We start from the raw sequence: 22,479 nt of genomic DNA on the forward strand, positions 1-22,479 counted from the left end.
CCGAAGCTCCTACGACCGGATGGGCGACTATCCCGGTCTTACCCCCTCCACTGTCACTGAACTAGCCAGGCGGATAGTTTGGCGTCACTTCATTCCCCCCCCCTCCGTCGTCGTCCTCCTCCTCGACGGCGACCACTCTTGTTACGGATGGGGACGGCGACTCCGGGTCGCCGTTGGCAGATATGGTGTGAGTGGGTAGGTGCGGGTCCTTACTCCACACGCTGACTTCGGTCGTGGTCCGAGCACGCTGGTGCAAGTCTTAAGTGACGCGCTGGGTGGAAATGTCAAACAATCTCGGATAACACGCTTACTTACATACCTACCGTACCCTGTAGCTATGTTTGGTATAAGACAAGAAAATAATAATAATAATAATAATAAAGCTCAGTTGCTCGCGCGCCTATTGGGCGCCTGCCTAGCTGCATTCAAGGTCAGCTCAAGCGTCTGCAGCACAGCGAGCGGCAGAGACACGCAGGCGGCAGCGGGCGCAAAGAGATCGAAAAGATCGTCTCATGCTAGGTTTGTTAGGCCCGGGAAATCAGCCCAGCAAGTGAATGGTGACGTCGGGAGAGCTTATAAACTCGTTGACCTGGACTTATTATACACAATGCGCCCAAGTCGGAAACAGAATCAGCACGACATATATATGGTTCAGGTGAGGGTGCCGCTGCAACTGGACTCAAACCTTGTGAGGCGACTCCATATCTCGAGACAAGCAACTTTATAGCTTCTGAATTGTCACATCCTCGCGTCGCTCTCTAGTCCCAGCTCGGGGGCATCATGCGGTCGTGTTGCACCTGCTGCCTGCAGACGCTTGAGCTGACCTTGAATGCAGCTAGGCAGGCGCCCAATAGGCGCGCGAGCAACTGAGCGACCGACAAGAATTGAGCACCCCTACTTGATGATTGATCGCGGCGACCGCGAAACCCGCCGCTGGCGTTCGTCACGTGTCCAGATGAAGGAGTTCAACAGATGACATCGGTGCACGCCACCGTCATCCATGGTCGCCAGTTTAGTCGTAGGAGTACGGAGATACTTAAGACCCAGGTCCCGAAGCTTACAAGTATGAGTAGATGGGCAGGTGGGCTATGATTAGATCCAAAGCCTAGGTAGTGGCATGCGTCAGGAATACTACTGTCATGACGAAGCGCTTGGAGACGGGGTAAGTACTGTCTTGAGGACCGTTTGCAGATTCTGACGGAGAGGTGGGCGTCGGCGATGTCGCAAGGCTCTTCGTGAGTTCGATGCGGGGCAAAGGCAACGGCGTACCCTCAAACTCGGCCCACTTTCTTCTCAGCCCAATCTCCACCATTCTCTGCAATATTGGCGCTAACTCGGGCGAGCACGCCCAACCGCGAGCTCAGGTCCTTCGCGCCGGACTTGTAGCCGTAGAGCTGGTCATCCACCGCGTCTCATCATTTCGAATGGTCGCGTGTAGATCAATACTGTTCCCCTAAGATGAGGCCGGCCGCGAGTGCAAAAAGGAAGCCTTCTGCGAGTGTATTCGCCTCGCTCTCAATCGCCCTATACCTGAGACCCATCCCCAATGTGGAACACGGCTTGATGAGGACAAGGTACATAATGATATACTCCATCTCTCAGAGCGGGCGAGCATGGTGTGCAGGTTCTCCAAGGAGATTCGTGGAGAGCCTCACTTCGGTCTGGTACATCCGCTGCCCAAAGCCGACGCATAGGTTATGGAATCGTTCATGTCTGCCAGGTCACATCGGTGTATCCTTCCCACTTGACCGGTGTAGAACAGGACTCACTGCTTGGCCTAAGCCTTGGTTTGGGTACTGATCAATTTACCAAGCGTGTGGCACCTTTCAGAGACATGAAGCCTGCAGCAGGGCTCACGAGGGGCCGATATCCTAGAGTGGGGGAGAGGTGGAACGCGGCCTTGTTCATGACGTAGATCATGTTGCCCTAGCGGTTAGCTTCAAACATATCATACAGGTACTGGAGGGGGGCAAGTAGACGCTGATAATTGCACCGTTTAGAGACCCATGCATGCATGCATGTCTAAAACGGCCTTCACCACCTTATTCGACGTCTGCATAGCCTGCCTTTGCAGGCTAGTTGCAAGTATGTAGTGCAAGCGGTTCTTTCAAGGGATAGGACGCTTCTGCCCAAGGGAACCGGTTGCAGCGGTCTCTGAAGACTGCTGCACGCTCTCAGATGTGTAACCCGTGCTGCCTAGTTCAGAATCGGAACCGCCCTCGAGGGTGTGATCGATCCCGGATGGCCCTCGCAAACAAGGGTTGCGCAGCATCTAAGCATGGATTTATGCGGTAAGGAATGTATCGTCCCCATGTTTTACCGTAGCAGGAAGGAACCAGTAGCACCCGATACCCAGAGAGATATCGTCTTTTACAGCACGGTCTCAGCCACCTTCTTCCAAATAGCAGCTGGGTTACTGACGCTGTAAACACAGTTAATACCTGTCCATGCAAGTTGACCGAAAAAAAGAAATGACTCACATGTCAGCAGTCAAAGCCAGGTTCACATCGGCAGGGTGGTTCTGCCACTCTGTGACGAACTAGTGAGTAGCACGGCCAGATACTATAATGCAATCACGTACCCTCAGGCTCGTTCTTGTTGTCGATGCCAAAGCCCAGGCGCCACGTGATACCCTGGACGGAGTTCGTGAGGAAGTCAGGCGGCGCGAGCGAGTTGTTTTTCAGGTGTGTCGTCTTGACCTCCGAGTCGATCGTCGAGAAGTCAGTCGACTGGCCCCCGACCGTGCCGCAGTACTGCTGAGGGACGTCGCGCTTGCCCCCGTACACCACCGTCTTCGCGCCCTCCTCCTTCGCCAACGTGATCTGCGCGTGCCGCACCCCGTTCACTTTTCAGCCAACTCACTCACGCGCAATGAACAGCAAAGAACAACACTCACGGAGAAGAGCGAGCACGAGCTCGCGCACCGCCCATTGCCCACGATCACCACCTTCCTCGTATCAAACAGCGCCTCCGCCGGTGCGTCCACGTCAAACGGCTGGCACTCCTGCCCCAGCCGCTGCGAGAACGCGTCCGCGACGCCGTTCACCGTCTTCTTCACCGGGGGCTGCAGCCAGTCGTAGCCTGCGGGCATCTTCGTGTTGTTTGCGAACGTCCACGCGACGGGGTTGTAGAGCAGGAACTCGTCCGGGTCGAGCGACGGGTCAGCGGCGATCGCCTTCACAATCAGCTGCGCCAGAGGGCCGTCGCGCGTCTGCGTGTCGAGCCCAGCCTGAGGCACCGTCGTGGACTTGGGGCCGGCGATGATTCGGTGGAGCCACTGGAAAGGATCGCCCGCGGTTAGCACCGCCCGACTTCGCTAAGGAGAATACACACGTACGTGCGCGATGCAGATGTACCCGCCCCCGTTATTCGACACGTCCACGATCAGCTGCGTCGCGCCCTTCGCTTTCAGGCCCTGCAGGCCCGTCAACAGGTTCGTCTCCAAGTTCTCGAACGAGTCCCCAGAGAAGCTGCCCAGCGCGAGCACCCCCGTCTTCCCGTCGTCGAGCAGGTAGAACTGCACGACGCTCGCGCTCCCCGGCTGCGGGTCCGTCGGGACGAGCGTGGGCGGGAGCGCGATGTCGAGCTGCGGTGCCGAGTCGAGCATGACGTTCATCGGGTACCGCCGCTGCGTCGCGGTGTCGGGCATTGGAGCCTGGCGGAACTTGTTCGCCGGGTTTACCGCAGCAGTCGAAGGCGCGTCCTCGCGCCTGACGGGCGTGGTGGAGGAGGGCTCGGCATAATAGTCGACGCCATTCGTGGAGTCTCCGGCGACGCAGTTGTTAGCGCGGTACGAGGCCGAGTCGGTGAAGTTGGTGCCGGTCGTGCCGAAGCGCGAGCGGTAGGGGAGCTATGTGCACCGCATGAGCTCCTAAACATGTTAGAATACGGAGGTAGGGCAGCGTACGGAGACGGTCTCGATCTTCGTGCTGTTCACGCGCTGGATCGTGAGCCTGACGGAGTCGCTCAGTGGGAGGGACTGCTGCGCGAACTGGCCCAGACTGTACGTCCACCCGCCGGCGCCAGCGTTGTAGCTAGCGAAGTACCTGCAAATTGCTCTCAGCAGTTGGACCCACAACCAGCTTTGAATGACGGGCACACGCACCCGTTCTGGCGGGTGCCGAGACCCTGGAAGGACCCCGCGATGGCCGCGTTCGCGTCGACGGCGATCCACGGGTCCTGGCCATTGATCGCGAGGACCTTCGCGCCAGAGAGCTATTCCATGCGGGTGCGCACAATCAGTCTCCCCGCGACGCGCAAGAGCAAGGCGAGGAACGAGGAAGACTCACCGAAGCAAGCTGGCCCTTGAGTGCGCCGGGCAGAGCGTCCTGCCAGGTCTGCACCTCGTCCGCGAACTCGGCGGTGGCGACCGTGAACGCCTCGGGCGCAATGTGCACGGACTGGTGGCCGGCGTCGTCGGTCAGGAGGACCAAAGGAGTGGGAAGGTAGTTCACAAAGAGCGCTGCGTGCCCGAGTTGCTCGTCAGCGCCCGTCCCTCCGCGCATTCAAAGTTGAAGGCAGCGAAAACACGAGAAGAGAGGATGGAAGCAGAGAGAGGTGGCAAGCGGCGACTCACAATCGTAACAGTAGTTGATATACACGCAGTGGCCGTCGTCGAGCCGCTTGAGCGTCCGAGAGAGGTCGATGTGCAGGTCGTAGTCGCTCGCGTACTTCTGATGCTGGATGCGCGCGAGGTCCCGAAGCAGGTCCTCGTGCACGTCGAGCGTGAACGGCGGGGGCGCGAGCTTTTCGTAGTTGACCGAGGTGTGGAACGCGAGCGTCTTGTTCACGACCTCGATGATCTATTCCATACGTGCACAGGGCACAGGCAATGGGAGAGGTGGGTGGGTCAGCCGACCGTCACGCACAAATCCGCCACGCTCCGCCGTGCGAGATTCTGGGGATCATGAGGGGCGCGAGGACGGATGCGGGTGGATCACTCGCAGACTCCCCGCGCGGAAGGCTGAGGATTAACGGGAGGAGCACTCACGTTCGCCTTCTCGGTCTCGTTCACGGGGAACGACTGGTAGCACGCGCGCACGTCCGCAGGTGCCGCCCAGGTCTTGCCGCCGATCGTCGCGCAGGGGTCCGCCGCGCGCTCTTCGACATCGCGAGGCAGGCCGCTAGTAACGTCCCGAGGAAGACCGCTTGTGACGTCCGCGCTGCCCAACCTGACCGACGCGAGGACGGCGGGGAGGAGGGTGAGGAAGCGACCCGCAATCATCGTAGGGCTGGCACAAAACGAATGCTGTTGCCAGTGAACAGGGCCGCGAGGAAGCGGGAAGCAGGGAACAGGAAGCAGAAGCAGACGTCACCCGCGTTCCACCATCAGCTCTCTTTTATATGGTACGCACAGTACTCACAGTACTGATGGAGACGTCGTCGTCCGGACGGTCGCCCGCGGGATGATGGCGGGACGGATCGCTGTATCATGCTGTATCCATACACAAGCCAAGGCTTGCCGGTTCGGGCGCAATCCTAGTGCCTGACCAACGGCGAGGACGCCTTACGAGAACCAAATACCCGTCGAGAAGTTCGGACGCTGTGCCCTTATACTCCCCACGGGGCATGTGGTCGCGTTCGTGCGTGATACGGACTCCGCTGAGAGCTTCTCCGGGCGGTTGGAGAGGAAAGTACTTACGGAGAGACATTTCGGGTCGCACATCGTCGGGCGGGCACTGTGGCCAGTAAGATGATGCTACGATGGGCGCGGCAGAGAGGAACAATGGGGCCGGGGAACGCGAAAGTTGTAGACACGGACGCGAGAGGCATCATCGGGCTAGCCTCGGCATCAGATTGTAGCAGATCACGTCGCTGCCGACGCGCGTGGCCTCCAGGGAGGGGCAATGCCGCCAAGCCTTGTGTTTGTCGTCCTGGGGCACGTCAAGAGCACGACGTTCGACGACTACGTATGTTGTGCATGTATGCACAAATCTATCTGGGGGCTCGTCTTGCCGCACATGAACATTTCGACCGGTGCCTAGCATCGTGTTCGGAAGATATATCATTCAGCACGCTGTTACACGATCTCCAGAAGCTGGAAACCGAGTCAGGAGGCAAAGACTGGGAGGGAGTTCGAGGGCATGAGGCCAGGGAGACTCGTAAGGGCGGGAAGCCGTGGACGTGCCCGCATGCATCGGAGAAGCGCTGAATGCCTCCAGTGCCCGGCCATCCGACGAAGGACGTCAGGACTCAACCATACTCTCCAGCGGCGGCGGAGGAGACGTCATCTGCAGGATAGTCCGTTCCCCCCGGGCAGGGCACAACGCTTGATGCTCGAGAGTGCATGCCACGACCAGAACGCTCCTCAGCAGGCTACACTAGCTTGGTGACGCGAAAGCGAACCGCGACCCACGTACCAGTGAGACACACAAATCCGAGAGTAGCGATACATACACAAAGCACATCATAGCATGATACACGCAGAGCCCTGCCCCGGCCTCCCTCAACCGAGTCGAGCCGCGCCGATGGTGCCCTCACCACGACAAGTCTGCAACGGCCGATCGTCAGCCACACGCATGTACTACACAACTCAACGTCCCATCGTAAAAGGTCTGAGCACTTACCCATCTTCTGCTTCGCCCGCCGCGTCTCCTCCATCAGCCCCCGCGCGTGCCGGTCCAGCAGCTCCACGTACGGCTTCAGCGACGTCCGCTCCCAGTCCGCGTGGTGCTCCCCCGCCGCCGTCACCTTGTCCCCTCCCACGCCCTCCCCAGTCTCGCCACCGCCAGACGGTGCGGGCGGTGCGGCGGCGTCGAGCTCGCGCAGGAGCTGGTGCACCGTGGGCACGCGCCCGGGGTCGAACCGGTCGATCGTGCGCGGGTCGACGGGTACGCAGACGCGGCCCGTCTTCGGGTGCACGCAGAACGGCGCCTTGAGCAGATGGTTGCGATGCTTCGACACCTCCGCGTCGAGCCGCGGATACGTGTACTGCAGCACGATGTCCTCCTTGATCGCGGCGGGTGTCTGCGTTTGGGACTGAACGATGCTCAGCGCACGCGATAGGACAAGGGGACAGGGATGGGACGTACGGCTGCATGGCGGGCCGGCGGCTTCCACGCGTCGAGCTCGTCGAGGACGTTCTGCCACTTGTCCGCCGACGCCCTGTGCGGGTCGCGCTCCCATGCGTTTTTGAGCTTCTCTCGGACAGCGTCGGGGACGAGGTGGAGGAGGGCCTCCCAGCGCTCTTCGGACGCGAACAGGTCCTGGTCGTCCAGGATCAGCTCGTGGAACACGGGCTCGAGCATCTTGTACGCCTGGCTGTGACACACTGAGACGCTTCGCACCTAGCCCATAACGACCAGTACTCACCCAAGACTCGGGGGCAACGCCTTTCCGCCCACCCGCACATTCACCTTCTTGTGCATCTCCTTCCCGCCCTGGATGACCGTCAGCCACCCGATGAGTGCCCTTCTCTGCTCGTCGGTGAGCTCGAGTGCCTGCCTATCGCTGATCCATAAATGGATACCGCGGCGCCCGGAATAGACCCAGAGGAGGTGGGTGTAGCCAAACTGATCACGGAGGGCACGGTCGAGGACGCGGACGGCGGCGGCGATGAACTGCCAGCAGCGGCGGCAGATGTCGGCGGCGGCGCAGCAGGTCCGGACGGGGTCGTAGTCGGACATGTCGATGTCAAAGACGAGTTCGCGGAGCTGGGGAGAAAATGCAGCCGGCCGGACTGTCTTCTTGTCCCGGGGCTGTGGGCGGGGTTAGTTGTGAGACGTGCACGACGGGCGGGAAGGAGGGCGGGGACGTACGCGTGCAGAGTAGACAGGGCCGATCTCGAAGCGGGTGGGGTTGTATGCGCAGACCTGCTTCTTGAGGTCGTCGGATGTGGCGAAGGAGTTGTAGCGGAGGTAGACGTCGCCCTGGAGCGTGAACGCGAACTCGCGGTGGGTGAAGAGCTTGGTGGGGGCATGCTCGTGGTTGAGCCAGGTGAAGAGAGACTTGAAGGGGTACAGTCGCCGGTAGAAGGCGAGCATGAGCTCGGGCGTGACGGGCTCTGGCTCTGTCGCGGGCATCGCAGCTGGCGGTGGAGGTGGAGATGGATGCAGGAACACGCGTGTAGACGACCATGACACGCGTGCTGTCACACTGTGACAGATCGTGCATTGTCAAGCGTTGACATCGAAGGACAAGACGAGATGGTGGGGGAAAGTAAGAAAGGGCACAGAAGGGATGGCAGCTATCGCCCACCTTGAATAGAGCGTCGCGGACACCGATGGCGTCATGGATGAAGGAGCCGGGGACGAGATCGAAGACTAGGTGAGAATGGATACTATGGTCGGGTCATCGTTGGTCGACATACAGATATGCAATGGACGTGCCAGATGCAACAATATATACGTCGAATACCCGTTCTATGTTATACATCAACCTAAAACAGCCCATCGTATATAAAAAACGAGCCAATCGATGTAAGTATGAAACGAGCCGCTGTAGACGCCGAGCTGTCATCCAAATCGCTCCGAAAAGATGGCAATAGCCAGCAATCGTTGCAAGCCATACCGGGCGGGGTTTTCACTGGGGACGATGATCAAGGCTTTCAAATTAATCCACCTCTTTCCAGGCCCCGCTCTAGAATATCGGCCCCTCGACCCACACACAATCAGTTCAGAAGACGAGAATCTGGAGATGACAAGCTCGACGAACTCAAGGCCAGCGCGGAGAACCTGAGCTAGCGGTTGGACGCGCTTGCTCGACAACGGGAGGCGAAGACAGCTGAAAAGTCGGTGCGGTACGTGTTGCGCTCTTCTCATACTCTCAACATGTGCGGGATTTTTGGAATACTGATCATGACGTCCTGTATATACTACGGTCAGGCATAACGAAATGGTGCGAATATTTCAGAGAGTGGTGAAAATTGAACTGGAGGAAAGCGGGCCGAGTTCGAGGGTCTGCCGTTGCCTTTGCCCCGCATCGACCTTACGAAGAGCCGTGCGACATCCCCCCCCTCTCTGTCAGAATCTGCAAACAGTCCCCAAGATACCCGTCTCCGAGCACTTCGTCATTACAGTATTATTCCCGACCCACGACCTAAATGCCACTCCTAGACTTGATGTCTTCTCTTGAAACCCTTCATCTGGACAAGCGACGAACAACAGCGGCGGGTTTCACGGTTACGATCAAGTCATCGCGCGCGGAAAGTCAGAACACGCTCAACCTCCCGCAACGAAGTGGTTTATGACTCTATTTGCGTCGCGAGTTGGGTGCCGGCTGGGGATTCGTTACGTAACGGTGCATATGTCTCGGCTGCATGGCCTTCCACTGACATCCGGACACGCTGCAATCGTCTCTTGAACTCGATCCATCATGTAGGTGTGCATGCCAGCACCCAACTCATCGCTAACAGCACTCTTCTTGTTCAGTCGCGATGAGCACGAAGACTCCCTTCTCGGATTTCGCATACATTCTACCCGCAGCAGACCTCGCCGATCTCGCAGGACTCTGCGCTTCAGCTGTGCGAGAGCAAACGTTGGCCAAGGCGGAAAAGTACCGTCGTTTTGCGCTCGCGCTGCACTCGATCCATAACGCCGTACTTCCTATCCATCGGCTTCCGTTCGAACTCCTGTCGGCCATTCTCTGCGAAGCGTGGCAGGATCGCTCGAGCCTGCACATGACACATGTTTGCCGCAGGTGGCGCTCCATTGCCCTCCGGACTCCGGAGCTATGGGCGGGCGCAACTGCCTGTGAGGATTTCTGTCTTGCCGGGCCTGATCACGTAGTCCCCCTGCGATATTCCTACATGGACTCCCTCCTCGAACGCTCTGCCCCTCACGATGTCTACATGACTATATCCCACTTCCCCGAAGCGCTTCGCTTTCATCTACAACCTCACGTCTTCAGGATCGCCGTCTTGGATATCCAAGTCCACAGCGCCGAGCAACTACATAACCTGTGGGACACTTTCCGCGCAGGAATGTCCTGCCTCGAAGAGCTGTATATCCGATGTGTAGCCGCGAACTATCGAGTCGAATACCCCCGTTCGTGGCTCAATAAATGGGGATCGCAGGTCGCCTGCCAGGCATTACCGAACGGGAGCCTCCCGCGCCTCCGTGACCTCCGATTACCAGCAGTCCTCTTCCCGCTCATTGCCTGCGGGACCTTGACGCACGTCACTCTGCACAATCCTTGCCAAGATAACCCCGAGTTCATCTTGCCCTCAGCCACCCGTCTGTACGAGGCGCTCGGGAAATGTAGGGAGACATTGGAGGTACTCAGGATGATACAAGTGCTGCCGACGCCGCAGCCAAATTGGCAGCACTGCGGATCCATGCATCTCCCTGCCCTTCGCCATCTTCTCATCGTTGATGGGAGCACGTTCGCTTCCGGTCCCCTCGTCGGTTTGATCCTACCTCCTACTTGTCGCATTCACTTGAGCGATAGCCCGTGCGCCAATGACCCGTGCGAGTGTACCCCTAGGGTGGCACTCGATCACTGCCCCTGGCTAGATCCCGAAGACCGGAGTCTCGAGACCATCCATTCTTTGCTCTCTGCGGTCTCTCTAGTCAAGTTGATATTTGGCTTCCAGCAGTTCACAATGCGGTGCTACACACAGGACGGCAGTGCTCATAGCCCTTCGGAACGCTTGTGCGCGGAGACTCTCATGAAGCTCTCGCGAGTGGACAGACTTGTCATGCCGCTCTTCGGTCCCACAGTACCGATGTACATGAACATCACACACCTAATCGTGGAAATCCACCCATGTTTTCCGGACCAGATGGCGCTCTTCGAGGCCTTCCCGCACCTCCTGCGGGTAGAGATCGACATGAAAACAGATCCTTGGGAGACTCTCTGTTTGCTGAAGAGGCCGGGAGGGGGCAGTTCCAGCGGGACGGATTCGCGCGCACCAATGTGTCCGTCTCTTCGAGAACTCGTGACGCGGGTGGAAGTACTCGAAGGCTCCCTTCGAACGCTACTAGAGCCGCGGAACTTCGAAGCCCTCGAGGGGTATGTGGTTAAGAGGTTGCGACAATTCAGAGACGTCCTTGAATCGCGAGCTTCCGAGTCGCCAAGCCCCAGTCGACTGACGTATCTGGAAATTCATGAATACGAGATGTGGTCCTTGAACCCGACCAGGCGCAAAGTTGCAGAAGATGATCTTTCGTCTATGGAGTCGAAGGTAGTAGATGCCTGTCTCGAGGATCTGTACGCGTTGGTAGACGGCGAAGTGGTGTTCAAAGGGTTTCGGTATTTCACCAGTTACTCGTAGTGGTATACGGTATGTTACAAGGGACTAGTGTTCACTGGCAGATAAGCTTGCAGACGCGATGGACCAGCACCCTGACCGATACATCTGCCCAACTGACAACTTACACCCTCCTCCGCCGCGCCCATCATCAGACGGCGGACGCGAGGGCGCAGCCTCCCCCGCCGCCGCCGTCGCCGCGGGCGACCCAGCGAACAAGTTCCGCCAAGCCCTGATGCCCGACACCGCGACACAGCAGCGGTACCCGATGAACGTCATGCTCGACTCGGCGCCGCAGCTCGATGTCGCGCTCCCGCCCACGCTCGTCCCGACGGACCCACAGCCGGGGAGCGCGAGCGTCGTGCAGTTCTACCTGCTCGACGACGGGAAGACGGGGGTGCTCACGCTGAGCGGTACTAGCGTCTAATTGCTCTCCTCCGGATGTTTGTAACTTTGTATGTATCCTGGATTGTGGAGTGCAAGGGCAACTGCAAAATACACGTGGTCTACATCTCTCGAGCCACCCCGTTGACACGACCGCTTTCAGATTCGACTGCACCTCACCCCCGCTCTAGGATGTCGGCCCCTCGATCTACACGCAACCAGTTCGAACGACGAGACGCGACAAGCTGGACGAATGCGTCCATAACGGAGAACGTCAGCTCGCTGATGGATGCGCATGGAAAAGTCGGTTGCGGTACGTTTTGCGCTCTTCTCATACTCTCAAAATGTGCGGGATTTGTGGAATACTGGCGAGAGAGCCTATGTTCGGGCATCACGAGGTGGTGCAAGTATTGCAGACAGTGGTGGAGATTGGGCTGTGAGGAAATTGGGCCGAGTTCGAGGATACGCTGTTGCTTTTGCCTCGCGATCAAGTCACGGCACGTAGAAAGTCATATTACGCTTGCCCTCCCGCAACGAGTTGGCTTATGACTCTGTCTGCATCGCGATATGAATGCCAGCTGGTAATATGTTACGTAACGGAGCATATGTCTCAGCCGCACTGACATCCGTACACGTTGGCTTGACATGCTGCAATCATCTCTTGAACTCGACCCATCGTGTAGGTGTGCATGCCAGTCCCCAACTCATCGCTAACAGCGCTCTTGTCCAGTCGCGATGAGCACGAAGACTTCGGATCTCCCCTTCTCGGAATTCGCATCCATTCTACCCGCAGCAGATCTCGCCGATCTCGCCGGACTCTGCGCTTCAGCTGTGCGAGAGCGAACGTTGGCCAGGGCAGAAGAGTACCGTCGCTTTGCGCTCGCACTGCACTCGGTTCACAACGCCGTCCTTCCCATCCATCGGCTTCCGTTCGAACTTCTGTCAACCATTTTCCGGAAAGCGTGGAAGGATCGGTCGAGTCTGCGCATGGCTCATGTTTGCCGCAGGTGGCGCTCCACCGCGCTGCAGACTCCGGCGCTATGGGCGGACGCAATTGCCTGTACATCGTTCACTCTCGCTGGGCCTGATCATGTAGTCCCCCTTCGATATTCCTACATGGACACTCTCCTGGAACGCTCTGTTCCCCGCGACGTCCGTATGACTATATGCTACTTCCCCAAAGCGCTTCGCTTTCATCTACTCCCCCACATCTCCAGGATCGCCGTCTTGGACATCAAAATCCACAGCGCCAATCAACTACATAACCTGTGGGAGACTCTCCGAGGAGGAATGTCCTGCCTCGAAGGGCTCTATATCCTATGTCCAATCACGGACTATCACGAATTCATAGACTACCCTCCCCGTACGTGGCTGAATGAATGGGGATCGCGGGTCGCCTGCAAGGCATTGCCGAATGGGAGTCTCCCGCGCCTCCGTCACCTCCGAATACCAGGAGCTCTCTTCCCGCTCATCGCCTGCGGAACCTTAACACACGTCACTCTGCACAACCCTCGCCCCCATAAAACCGACATACGCTTACCCTCAGTCACCCGTCTGCACAAGGCGCTCGGGAAATGTAGGGAGACATTGGAGGTACTCAGGCTGATACAAGTGCTCCCAACGCCACAACCAACGCGCGACACCGCGATCGGGGAACACCGCGAACCCATACACCTCCGCTCCCTCTGCGATCTTCTCATCGTCGAAGAACGCGCCTTTGCTTCCGGTCCCCTCGTAGGTCTGATCCTACCTCCTACTTGTCGCATTCACCTGAGCGATGGCCCGTGCACCGATCACCCGTGCCCGTGGGGCCATGACCCGGGACCCGATCACCGCGTTTGGCTAGATCCCGACCAACGCAGTCTCGAGGCTGTCCATTCCCTGCTCTCCGGGATCTCTCTAGTCAAGTTAGAGATCGGCTGGAAATTCACCATGCGATGCTACACGCAGGACGGCAGTGCTCACAGTCTCTCGGAACGCTTTCGAGCGGAGACGTTCGTCAGGCACTCAAGAGTGGAGACGATTGTGAGGCCGCTGTTCCGTCCCAAAATACCGATGTTGTCTGTCAACGTCACACACCTGATTCTGAGCATCATCGACGGATGGTATTCAGAACAGCCAGCGCTCTTCGAGGCCTTCCCGCACCTCCTCCGGGTAGAGATCGACGTAAAAGAAGCAGGTCTTTGGGAGACTCTCTACTTGCTGAAGGGGCCGGGAGAGGGCAATTCCGACGGGACGGGCTCGCGCGGACCAGTGTGTCCGTCTCTACGAGAACTCGTAATGTGGGTGGAAGTACCCAAAGGCTCCCTTCGACCGCTGCTGGAGTCGCCGAACCTGGATGACTTTGAGGAGTACGTGGCCAAGAGAATGCGACAATTCAGAGACGTCCTTGAGTGGCGAGCTTTCAAGTCGCCAAGCCCCAGTCGACTCACGTATCTGAAAATTCATCAACACGAAGAGGGGTCCCTCAAACCGAGGGGCCGCACAGTTGTAGAAGATGATCTTTCATCTATAGAGTCGAAGGTGGTACAAGCTTGTTTCGAGGATCTATATGCATTGGTAGACGGCGAAGTGGTATTCAAGGGGTTTCGGAATTTCACCAGTTTCTAGTAGTTGTGTATGGCATGTAACAAGGGACGAGTGTTCACTTTCGGATAATCAGGCAGACCCGATGGACCGTCTCGATGTGATCTTAGGGTCCTCAACGACGCCCTTGTGCCGATTCCTCAGGGAGGCCGCTTGGAGAGGGAACACCTATGTTATTGATGCGCACTTCCTGGCTGAGTGGTAAAGCATGCTTGAAGCTAGCCTCTGGGAAAAGCTAAGTATGGAGGTCGTGCAGGCCGGCAAGCGATCAAATGCCTGCTTCAGGTCCACGCGATGCATTGATGGGCCAGGCTCGCTCGCTCCCACCACCGCTCTAGGCGTGTTCAATTCTTGTCGCTCGCTCATTTCCTCGCGCGCCTACTGGGCGCCTGCTGACCTGGATTCAAGGTCAGATCAAGCGCCTGTACTAGCACAGCGAGCAGAGGTGCGCAGGCAGCGGGTGCAGCGAGATCGACGTTTCCGTCCTATGCTAGGTTTGTTATACCCAGAAAATCTGTCCAGAAAGTGGATGGAGACGTCGGCAGATCGTTATAGACTTGTTGACCGAGAATAATTGTACACAATGCGCCCAAATCGGAACCAGATCCGGCACGACACGGTTCACTGGCCACCTGGGGTTGCCACTGTAAGCCTTGCGGGACGACTCCGCGTCTCGAGTCATGGAGCTCTCTATCTTTCGAATTGTTAAGCTTTCGCGTCGCTCCTCAGTCCCAGCTCGCGACCCTGATGCGGTCGTGTTGCACCCGCTGCCTGCACACCTCTGCTCGCTGTGCTAGTACAGGCGCTTGATCTGACCTTGAATCCAGGTAGGCAGACGCCCGGTAGGCGCACGAGGAAATGAGCGAGCGACAAGAATTGAACACGCCTTCTGAAGTTGGGGGACAGATGGCGATATATCTGATGTACTCTACGAGTTGATCGATACATCGAGAGGTCTAGCCGCGTCAGACGTGCGTCCTTGCGCGCTACTCCTGGCGAATAGTCCATTGCCATGATGTACCTTGCTTCCGTCGAGCCGCGAGCTACATCGGGGACGGGTCTCTCTATAGGGCGATTGAGAGCAAGGCGAGCACCCTCGCAGAAGGCTTCCTTTATGCGCTCGCGGCCTGCCTCATCTTAGGGGAACAGACTCGATCTACACGCAACCAGTCCAAAGGAAGAGACGCGGTGGATGACCAGCTAGACGAACTGAAGTCCAGCGTGAAGAATCCGGGCTGTTTGATAAGAGCAAAGTGGCGGTCGTGGGCAATGGGCGGTGCGCGAGCTCGTGCTCGCTCTTCTCCGTGAGTGTCTTTGCTGTTCATTGCGCGTGAGTGAGTTGGCTGAAAAGTGAACGGGGTGCGGCACGCGCAGGTCACGTTGGCGAAGGAGGAGGGCGCGAAGACGGTCGTGTACGGGGGCAAGCGCGACGTCCCTCAGCAGTACTGCGGCACGGTCGGGGGCCAGTTGACGGACTTCTCTACGATCGACTCGGAAGACGACACACCTCAAGAACAACTCGCTCGCACCGCCGGACTTCCTCACGAACTCCGTCCAAGGTATCACGTGGCGCCTGGGCTTTGGCATCGACAACAAGAATGAGCCTGAGGGTACGTGATTGCAGTATAGGATCTGGCTGTGCTACTCACTGGGTTCTTGACAGAGTGGCAGAACCACCCTGCCGATGTGAACCTTGCTCTAACTGCTGACATGTGAGTCATTTCCTTTGTTTGTTCGATCTGCCTGGGCAGGGATTGACTATGTCTGCAGCGTCAGCGATCCAGCTGCTATTTGGAAGAAGGTGGCTGATACCCTGCTATAAATGACGATATATCTAGATATTGGGTGCTGCTGGGTTTCTTCCCGCTACGGTAGAACATAGGGAGGATACATTCCTTGCTACATCTATCCAAGCCGAGATGCTGCACAATATTCTTGTTCGCTAAGCTTATTTGGGATCGACTGCACACCTTGCGGCGGCTTTTGTTCCTACTGCAGCACTCGTGAGTCATCGGAAAGGATGCTGCAGGGTTAGAATTCTGCAAAGGAAGTGCTACTTCTTTCGTTGCTCCGGGACCGGGTCGACGCCGCCCGCGGCTTGACTCGGGAAACGCCGAAACGGCGGAGTGGTAGGCGTCAAAAGGCGAGACGGTGATGTGCGCTTGCTCATCGTCGTCCTCGACGTTGTCTACATCTGCCGACGTCTTTGCTGGCGTTCGTGACCTCCCGCACTGTGCGCCATCAGTGCTCCGTATCTTCACTGCTTGTGACCCGGTGATCAGCTAGCGCACGCTTCGCCTCGCGCCTCACTCTCGCCCCGTCGTCCTCCGACATACAATGGCAACCTATGGTGTTGGTTCTTATGCGGAACCTATTGTCGTCTCTGACGAAGAGGATGCGGCATTTGTTGAACGCGAGCTAGGCTTGTATGTTAACAGCCACCCGCGGCACGTTGCGTTGAATTCACTTTTGGCCTCCAGATTTACCGACTCGTCGTCGAGCTCGTCTCAGGACTCCCCTCTATACGGAGATCACGCATCATACACACCGTCGATATCGTATTTTCCGGTTAAGGCTCCCACCCCTGTTCCGGTGACTGCAGGTATGTCGCGGTCGTTTGCTAGCTTGGGTCGTCACGAAGTCATTGTCTGCAACAGAACCAGCCACCCCTGTATCACCTCTGTTAGGACAGAAGCGCAAGTGGGCAGAGATGCGGGATTTGAGCAAAGTTGCACAACCTCACCGCCTTCCCGAGAACCCAACCGGCAAGCAGAAGAAGAAGCAACGTAAAGAGAAGCAAGCTATCCAGCGCGAACGTGTCCAACCCTCATCGTCTACGGTAAGCTCGAACAAGCAACCACACGGCAATACCGGTGTACACGCACCCTACCTCTCCCACCCGGATGACTTCTCTGCGATGGCGTCCAGCGTACATCTACCCTACGATGCATACTACATGCCCATGGATCCGTACCAGCTCATGACCGGGCTTCCTGTATCCCCGAACGACGAATACCGTCCGACCGATGGTCCCCTGTGGAACGCAGCCGACCGGCAGTCGAGTCTGCCACTGCAGGCTACCCCCTGGTTTCCAACCTACGCCTCTCCGATGCAGCCAGCGGCGGAGCCCCTGGTCTACCCACCACCATTTCCACGTCCGGCTTCCCCACATCTTACGGCCGGAACGTCCTCTCCTGACGTTTCCGCCGCTTCGTTCGTAACCCACCTTGAACGGAGATCCGGCGCGCCTTCGCCACCGTCAGTAGAGGGTACCTACAACCTTGGTGAACAGCTGCGTCAGCTAGAGGCTCTCTCCGCATCTCTACTTGCCTTAACCAAAGGCTCTCCGTCAAATTATGTTTCAACACCAGGACATTCAGTCTCTTCGGATACTCGCCACGCTCACGGGGGGGCACCCGCATCTCATCCGCAGGTTCCTAAAGGGAGGTTCGAACTCCCTGTGAAACCACTCGCGCAGCCCCTAGAGAAGCAAAAACGCCTTATCGGCATCCCCGACGACAAAGTCAAGCACGGCCACTACGACCTCACGCAATCGCACCTCGACCCTCCGCCCCCGCTCAGGGTCGCTCCGCCCATCCCCGCAAACACGCTCGTCCTCGGCCAGATCCCCAAGAAGTTCCGCACTCAGAATTTTGTCAGGGGCTGGGCGAAGCGCTTCGGGAATGCGCTGCGCATCTCTGTTGACGCGAGGGCGGGCAAGGCGCTCGTCGAATGGGGCACTCCCGCGCTAGCCGAGGCAGCGTTCACGAGCATGCGTCTTCGTGGGGAGGGGAAGGAGCACATCAGGGCGTATCGGTACATCGGGACGAAGAAGGACCTAATGGCTGCGAACGTTAGGGGCAAGGAGAGGGACAGGGAGATTGAAGATGGTGAGATCGAGGAGGGCGAGGTCATAGAGACCATGGTGGCGGCGACGGCGATGGCGATGGCGGAGAAGAAGAAAAAGAAGAATAAGGGGAAGAACAAGGTGCAGCTCGAGCAACGGCTCACTGAACCCACTACGCCTGCTCGTGCCCCAGTGCCCGTCTCCGCGCCCCCTCCGCCTCCTGAAGCACTCCCGCCAACTCAGACTCATGAGCCCCCACCTCATCATCCGCCAGCTCCCTCTTCAGTCTCGTCTCATATGGCTGGCCCGGACATCGAAGCTATCATGGCCTTCACCACTGCTCTTCGCCCGGCCCTCGAGCGGCTCTCCACCAATCCTCCTGCTCCGGCCGCCTTAACGGAGGTGGAGGAGGAGATGGAGCTCGACTCAGACGACGAGGGTAGGAGGGCATCTCCTGAGCTTATCGTCTCCGCGGCGTCTGCAGCGGACGATCGTCAAGAGGACGTCGCGTCAGTAGAGGTTGGGAACGAAGCGGACGCAGAGGAGGATATGGATATGGGTGAAGAGGACGTAGAGGAGGACGGGGACGTGAACATGGATATGGAGATGTCGAGCCCTGTCAAAGAGCCGCCTGCGCTGCCCGTGTCAGCAACGACACGGTCATCGCCTCCACGACCATCCCCGAATACTGAGGAGGTTCCAGCGCCCATACATCCTCCTGCGCCTTCTCCATCTACATTTACGCCCACTTCGCCTTCGCCCGCTCCTCCTACACCTGCATCAGCACCTGCTGTGGAAGACGAGGCTGTCCGAGCTGCACAAGTGGCACGAGGAAGTCGCCGCAAGCTCGAGAAGGATCTCGCGCAGGCCAAGGCGGAGCTCACCCTACGCGAGCATGCTCTGAGCTCGCGCCCTTCCCTGGTGTCGAGCAGCGGCAGCTCCGAGTCCCCGGAGCCTTCGACCCCCGTCGACCCGCCGCACGTTAGTGGGGTCGAGGTGACGATCGCGTCGGCCTCGGGAAGTGATTCTGATCTGAGCTTGGGTTCGGGCGCGGCTGACGTCGTGGTGAAGACAGAGTCAGCCGCTGTTTCGCTAGACGAACTAGCAGCGTCGTTCATTGCGGAATCCATCCAGAACGTTTCTGCTCTGTCATCAGCATCTACAGCGGCACCACATCCGTCAGCAGCGTCGTCCACCACAATGCTCGCGTCCGTTCAACTTCCTTCGCGTATCCCTCTGTCTCGGCGGAACGCTATCCCAATTGTGGCCCCAGTGCCCATCCCGAAGCCGGCTACCAAGCAGATGCCTGCGACGTCTTCCCTTGTACCCCTCACGGAGGCCCAAAAGGAAGCCAAGCAATCGCAGTACTACAGGCTTGTTGCGCATTCCTCTGACCTCATGAAACAAATTATGAAGACGAAGGATCAGTCAGAGAAGAGCAGTCTTATGAAACGGCTGAGGGTTACCACCAAGTAAGTCTCCACTCAAACGAGTTCTGATGGTGTAGCAGAGATTGCCAGGAAGTCACAATATTCGTGCCGCTGAAACTTTCCGCTCGGTCATTTCTTCTACAGTGCCGCAGAAGAATTGAAGCGCGAGTTCACCTCGGGCTTCGCAGCGCCCGAATCAATATCGACGTCGGTGATGTCGAGCATGCCAACGACATCCTCCGTCACTCCTACCCCAGTGCCGCACTCGCAAACGCCGTCGACCACTCCAACACCCATTGCTACCCCTATGCCAATCCCTAACCCCGCTTCTCTCGTACCACAAAAGCGGCGGTCGCCTCCGCTTGGATCCTCTGCTGTAGCGCCGTTCCGGTGGCCCGAGACCGCGCGCGAGATGGTTATCTTCGTCAGCGACGACGAGACCGACTAATTGTCGGTCGTTAGGTATGTCGAGGCTTGCCAGTGATGCGCTTCCAAGGTATCCCAGTTCTTGTTCCTTTATTCTCCTATGGTATGTTGTGTTAAGGACACCACCCCAAGTCGTGTATCAAGAGAGACATGCGACGCACAAGCGCGCTAATAGGGAGTAGTCCAGTTGTGCTTTGGTCAAGAATGCCTGATGTACATCCGCACGCAGGGGCACATAGGCTCTGCTGTCGCGACGGTGTAAGGTGCGTGGCCGGCTTCGGTGTCGCCTTCATTGGTGTCTCACTTTACATGTCCTTGTTGATCTCTTGCATCAGCTTACACGAATTCAAAATGCTACTACCAAGTTTACCGCAGGGTGTACAAATCCGCACGTACGCACCATGGGTCGCCGTTCTTTCTTCTCCGTTTCAGCTGTCGCCATGAATCACACTGCTCGCTCCGCTTTCCATCTGCTTCACCTTCTTTGCTCGCATCGTCATATGTCGCTATCTATATATTCGGGTTATCATGACGCCCTCCCAGGCCTTCCTCCTGCATCATGCGGAGGTGAGCTCGTGACGGCTCACTGAGACGCTCTGCCGTCTACCCGAAGGTATCCGACTACTTCCGTACATCGTCTGTAACATCAAAGCCTAATATCATGATCGCTGCATTCCGAACCTCAATCTGTGTGCGTGTGAAATCAGCCGGCGGAATGCCTTTGTCTGGCCACAATGCCTGTCCGCGATCAATGGGCGAGTATCACGTATATGTAGTTCATTCACTGTCTTCGTTGAATCCACGGTGAGTACGTACAGGAGGATCCAGGGTCGTAATGCAGAGTCTCTGCGGGACAGCCACAGCACACGTATATTGTACAACAGTAAGCTGTCCAACACCCACGCTGTGGTGCCTATCCATCCATCCGCCATCCATCCATCAGTCTATCTCGCTCCCGTCCCATCCACGTCTCGGCATACACACACAGTGCCTGCTCCTAATCCTGGATGATGACGCAGGAACGCCGCGGCACTGGCTGCCCTGGGAGAGCTGCGCCATGTTCCGCGTGAGATACTGACTGGACGCGCTGTACACGCACTGCTGCCGGGATCGCATGAGAGCCGTCGAAGCTGCTGCGCGCGGCACGATCGCTATGTGTTCTGGCGGGCTGCGAGCCTCACCATGCACGAATGCAGGCGTCGCACTCCCACGGGTGGCGTCCGTTCATGATGTGCGGAGAAGAAAGTGAGAAATCAGATACGAGTGCACGAGTCCTCGGAAGTAGGCCTCAGGTCGCGGCGGCGGCGGCAGGAGAGGCGGCAGGAGGGGCGGCGGCCGGGGAGCCGTTGGGGTCGGGACGATACGAGACGACGACGGTGCCGATGCAGCAGTCTGGCACCGGGTTCGCGTCGTCGGAAGCGTGGGCGTGAGCGTCGGAGGAGGCGGTGGAACCGTTCTTTAGCGGGTCGCTCGACGTCGACGGCCGCGGCGTCCCCGAAGGCGAGGGGCGGCGGGGGTGGCACGCAGGCCGCTGGGGCGACGGCATCGAGATCGTCACCGCGAGCTGCACGCGGCGCGCGTCGGGGTGTGGATTTGGGGACGTGGGACTGTGCTCGTGTGGGCGGGGACGCCAGCGCGGGTTTGCCCAGTAGAACTGGGTGATGATGCGGGACAGAACTCCTTCCCCGCGGGTAAAGGATGGAGGCGAGGACGGGGGTGCTGTGGACGACTTCGGCTGGCCATCGGAGGAGGAGAGGTAGCGTGCGGCGAATGGCTGACAAGGGAAATCATGAGTACAGTGATCACCATACATTGCAGTACCTTACAACCCGTCCGAGGCCGAGCAGTGGGAATACCCCAACATATGGCGAGAGAGTAGGACAGGATACTCACCGACACATGCCCCCACGCTCCTCGCTCGCCTCCGACTTTACCCTTCCCGTCCCCATACGATGTGCCCTCCTCGCTCGCAGGCAATAGGTGGATGTCCAGCAGTGTGGGTTTCTCGCCGAAGTTCGGGTTGAGTCCTCGGAGGAAGTCCGCGCCGTTCATGCGCTGCACGACGACGCGAGGCCGCATGCGGCGCATGAGGAGCACGCCGATGAAGGCGCCGAGGAGGAGGCCCGCGGCGATGCACACGAGGATGAGCGGGGGGCCGCCGGGGGACTGGAAGATGGAGGAGAAGCCGGGGCTCTGGGTCGCGGGGCCCGTTGGAGGGCTTGGAGTCGTCGACGTCGACATTCTCGGGATGTGCTAATCAGTGCACGCTGAGAATCTCCTGTGTATAAGACGGGAATGACCAAGACGAGACGCGCGCGTGTGCTTGCGAGGTGCCAAGACGGATTTGTTTAGCAGCGGGAGAGGAGGGGCTTACAGAGACATGAGGGTTATAAGAGAGGAGGTGAATTGGAGAGAAGAAAGGTTGGGCAGGCGGAGCTGTGGACACAATTAGACAGGGGGGGGGCCGCTGGGTGAGGTGAGCGTGTACGTGAGACACCGCTCTCGCCGATAACCCTGTCCCTATCGAAGCGTAACAGGAGCCACTTACCGGCCGGCGTGCGACGTGCGTGCTGCGCAGGCGGGTGTTGCTGTCTCAGCATCCAATCGTCTGCCTGCTG

The 22,479-nt window shown here is 58.3% G+C and overlaps 6 protein-coding genes across 6 annotated transcripts; 3 read left to right on the plus strand and 3 right to left on the minus strand.

Moving 5' to 3' along the window:
* Positions 1–2,263: 2,263 nt before the first annotated feature.
* Positions 2,264–5,404, minus strand: DICSQDRAFT_156307 (uncharacterized protein). Its single transcript, XM_007367822.1, has 10 exons — positions 4,991–5,404; positions 4,577–4,802; positions 4,290–4,462; positions 4,106–4,215; positions 3,908–4,046; positions 3,338–3,850; positions 2,897–3,277; positions 2,582–2,822; positions 2,481–2,529; positions 2,264–2,422 (listed from the first exon to the last, which is right to left on the minus strand). The coding sequence occupies exons 1-10, from the start codon at positions 5,222–5,224 to the stop codon at positions 2,371–2,373; spliced, it is 2,118 nt and encodes a 705-aa protein (XP_007367884.1). The 5' UTR covers positions 5,225–5,404; the 3' UTR covers positions 2,264–2,370.
* A 967-nt stretch (positions 5,405–6,371) lies between these two features.
* Positions 6,372–7,991, minus strand: DICSQDRAFT_89372 (prim-pol domain-containing protein). Its single transcript, XM_007367823.1, has 5 exons — positions 7,758–7,991; positions 7,312–7,697; positions 7,032–7,260; positions 6,567–6,978; positions 6,372–6,490 (listed from the first exon to the last, which is right to left on the minus strand). Exons 1-5 carry the CDS (start codon positions 7,980–7,982, stop codon positions 6,477–6,479), a joined length of 1,266 nt encoding a protein of 421 aa, XP_007367885.1. The 5' UTR covers positions 7,983–7,991; the 3' UTR covers positions 6,372–6,476.
* Positions 7,992–10,072: 2,081 nt separating this feature from the next.
* Positions 10,073–11,615, plus strand: DICSQDRAFT_162500 (uncharacterized protein; the record flags this gene model as incomplete). Its single annotated transcript, XM_007367824.1, has 2 exons — positions 10,073–11,201; positions 11,344–11,615. Exons 1-2 carry the CDS (start codon positions 10,223–10,225, stop codon positions 11,613–11,615), a joined length of 1,251 nt encoding a protein of 416 aa, XP_007367886.1. The 5' UTR covers positions 10,073–10,222.
* Positions 11,616–11,884: 269 nt separating this feature from the next.
* Positions 11,885–14,257, plus strand: DICSQDRAFT_138619 (uncharacterized protein; the record flags this gene model as incomplete). Its single annotated transcript, XM_007367825.1, is given in 3 exon segments — positions 11,885–12,251; positions 12,303–12,663; positions 12,679–14,257. Coding segments are annotated over 3 exon segments (735 nt in total), but the record flags the coding sequence as incomplete, so codon positions are not given.
* A 2,238-nt stretch (positions 14,258–16,495) lies between these two features.
* Positions 16,496–19,883, plus strand: DICSQDRAFT_148537 (uncharacterized protein; the record flags this gene model as incomplete). Its single annotated transcript, XM_007367826.1, has 4 exons — positions 16,496–16,584; positions 16,639–16,760; positions 16,816–19,477; positions 19,580–19,883. The coding sequence occupies 4 exons, from the start codon at positions 16,496–16,498 to the stop codon at positions 19,881–19,883; spliced, it is 3,177 nt and encodes a 1,058-aa protein (XP_007367888.1).
* Positions 19,884–20,616: 733 nt separating this feature from the next.
* DICSQDRAFT_162502 (uncharacterized protein) lies at positions 20,617–22,239 on the minus strand. The gene is made up of 2 exons (XM_007367827.1): positions 21,755–22,239; positions 20,617–21,635 (listed from the first exon to the last, which is right to left on the minus strand). Exons 1-2 carry the CDS (start codon positions 22,100–22,102, stop codon positions 21,150–21,152), a joined length of 834 nt encoding a protein of 277 aa, XP_007367889.1. The 5' UTR covers positions 22,103–22,239; the 3' UTR covers positions 20,617–21,149.
* Positions 22,240–22,479: the final 240 nt, after the last annotated feature.

The sequence above is a fragment of the Dichomitus squalens genome, assembly GCF_000275845.1.
Source record: "Dichomitus squalens LYAD-421 SS1 unplaced genomic scaffold DICSQscaffold_29, whole genome shotgun sequence".
In the NCBI taxonomy this organism is placed as follows: domain Eukaryota; kingdom Fungi; phylum Basidiomycota; class Agaricomycetes; order Polyporales; family Polyporaceae; genus Dichomitus; species Dichomitus squalens.

Bases quoted from the DNA above. Each gene is read 5' to 3' on its own strand.
- DICSQDRAFT_156307 (XM_007367822.1), bottom strand. From the start codon at position 5,224: ATGATTGCGGGTCGCTTCCTCACCCTCCTCCCCGCCGTCCTCGCGTCG. The intron at 3,851-3,907 runs GTACGCTGCCCT...CGGTGCACATAG, and splicing joins CGAAGATCGAGACCGTCTCC to CTCCCCTACCGCTCGCGCTT. The intron at 2,530-2,581 runs GTACGTGATTGC...AGTTCGTCACAG, and splicing joins CAACAAGAACGAGCCTGAGG to AGTGGCAGAACCACCCTGCC.
- DICSQDRAFT_89372 (XM_007367823.1), bottom strand. From the start codon at position 7,982: ATGCTCGCCTTCTACCGGCGACTGTACCCCTTCAAGTCTCTCTTCACC. The intron at 7,261-7,311 runs GTGAGTACTGGT...AGTGTGTCACAG, and splicing joins GCGTTGCCCCCGAGTCTTGG to CCAGGCGTACAAGATGCTCG. The intron at 6,979-7,031 runs GTACGTCCCATC...AGCATCGTTCAG, and splicing joins CGCCGGCCCGCCATGCAGCC to TCCCAAACGCAGACACCCGC.
- DICSQDRAFT_162502 (XM_007367827.1), bottom strand. From the start codon at position 22,102: ATGTCGACGTCGACGACTCCAAGCCCTCCAACGGGCCCCGCGACCCAG. The intron at 21,636-21,754 runs GTGAGTATCCTG...TTCCCTTGTCAG, and splicing joins GAGCGTGGGGGCATGTGTCG to CCATTCGCCGCACGCTACCT.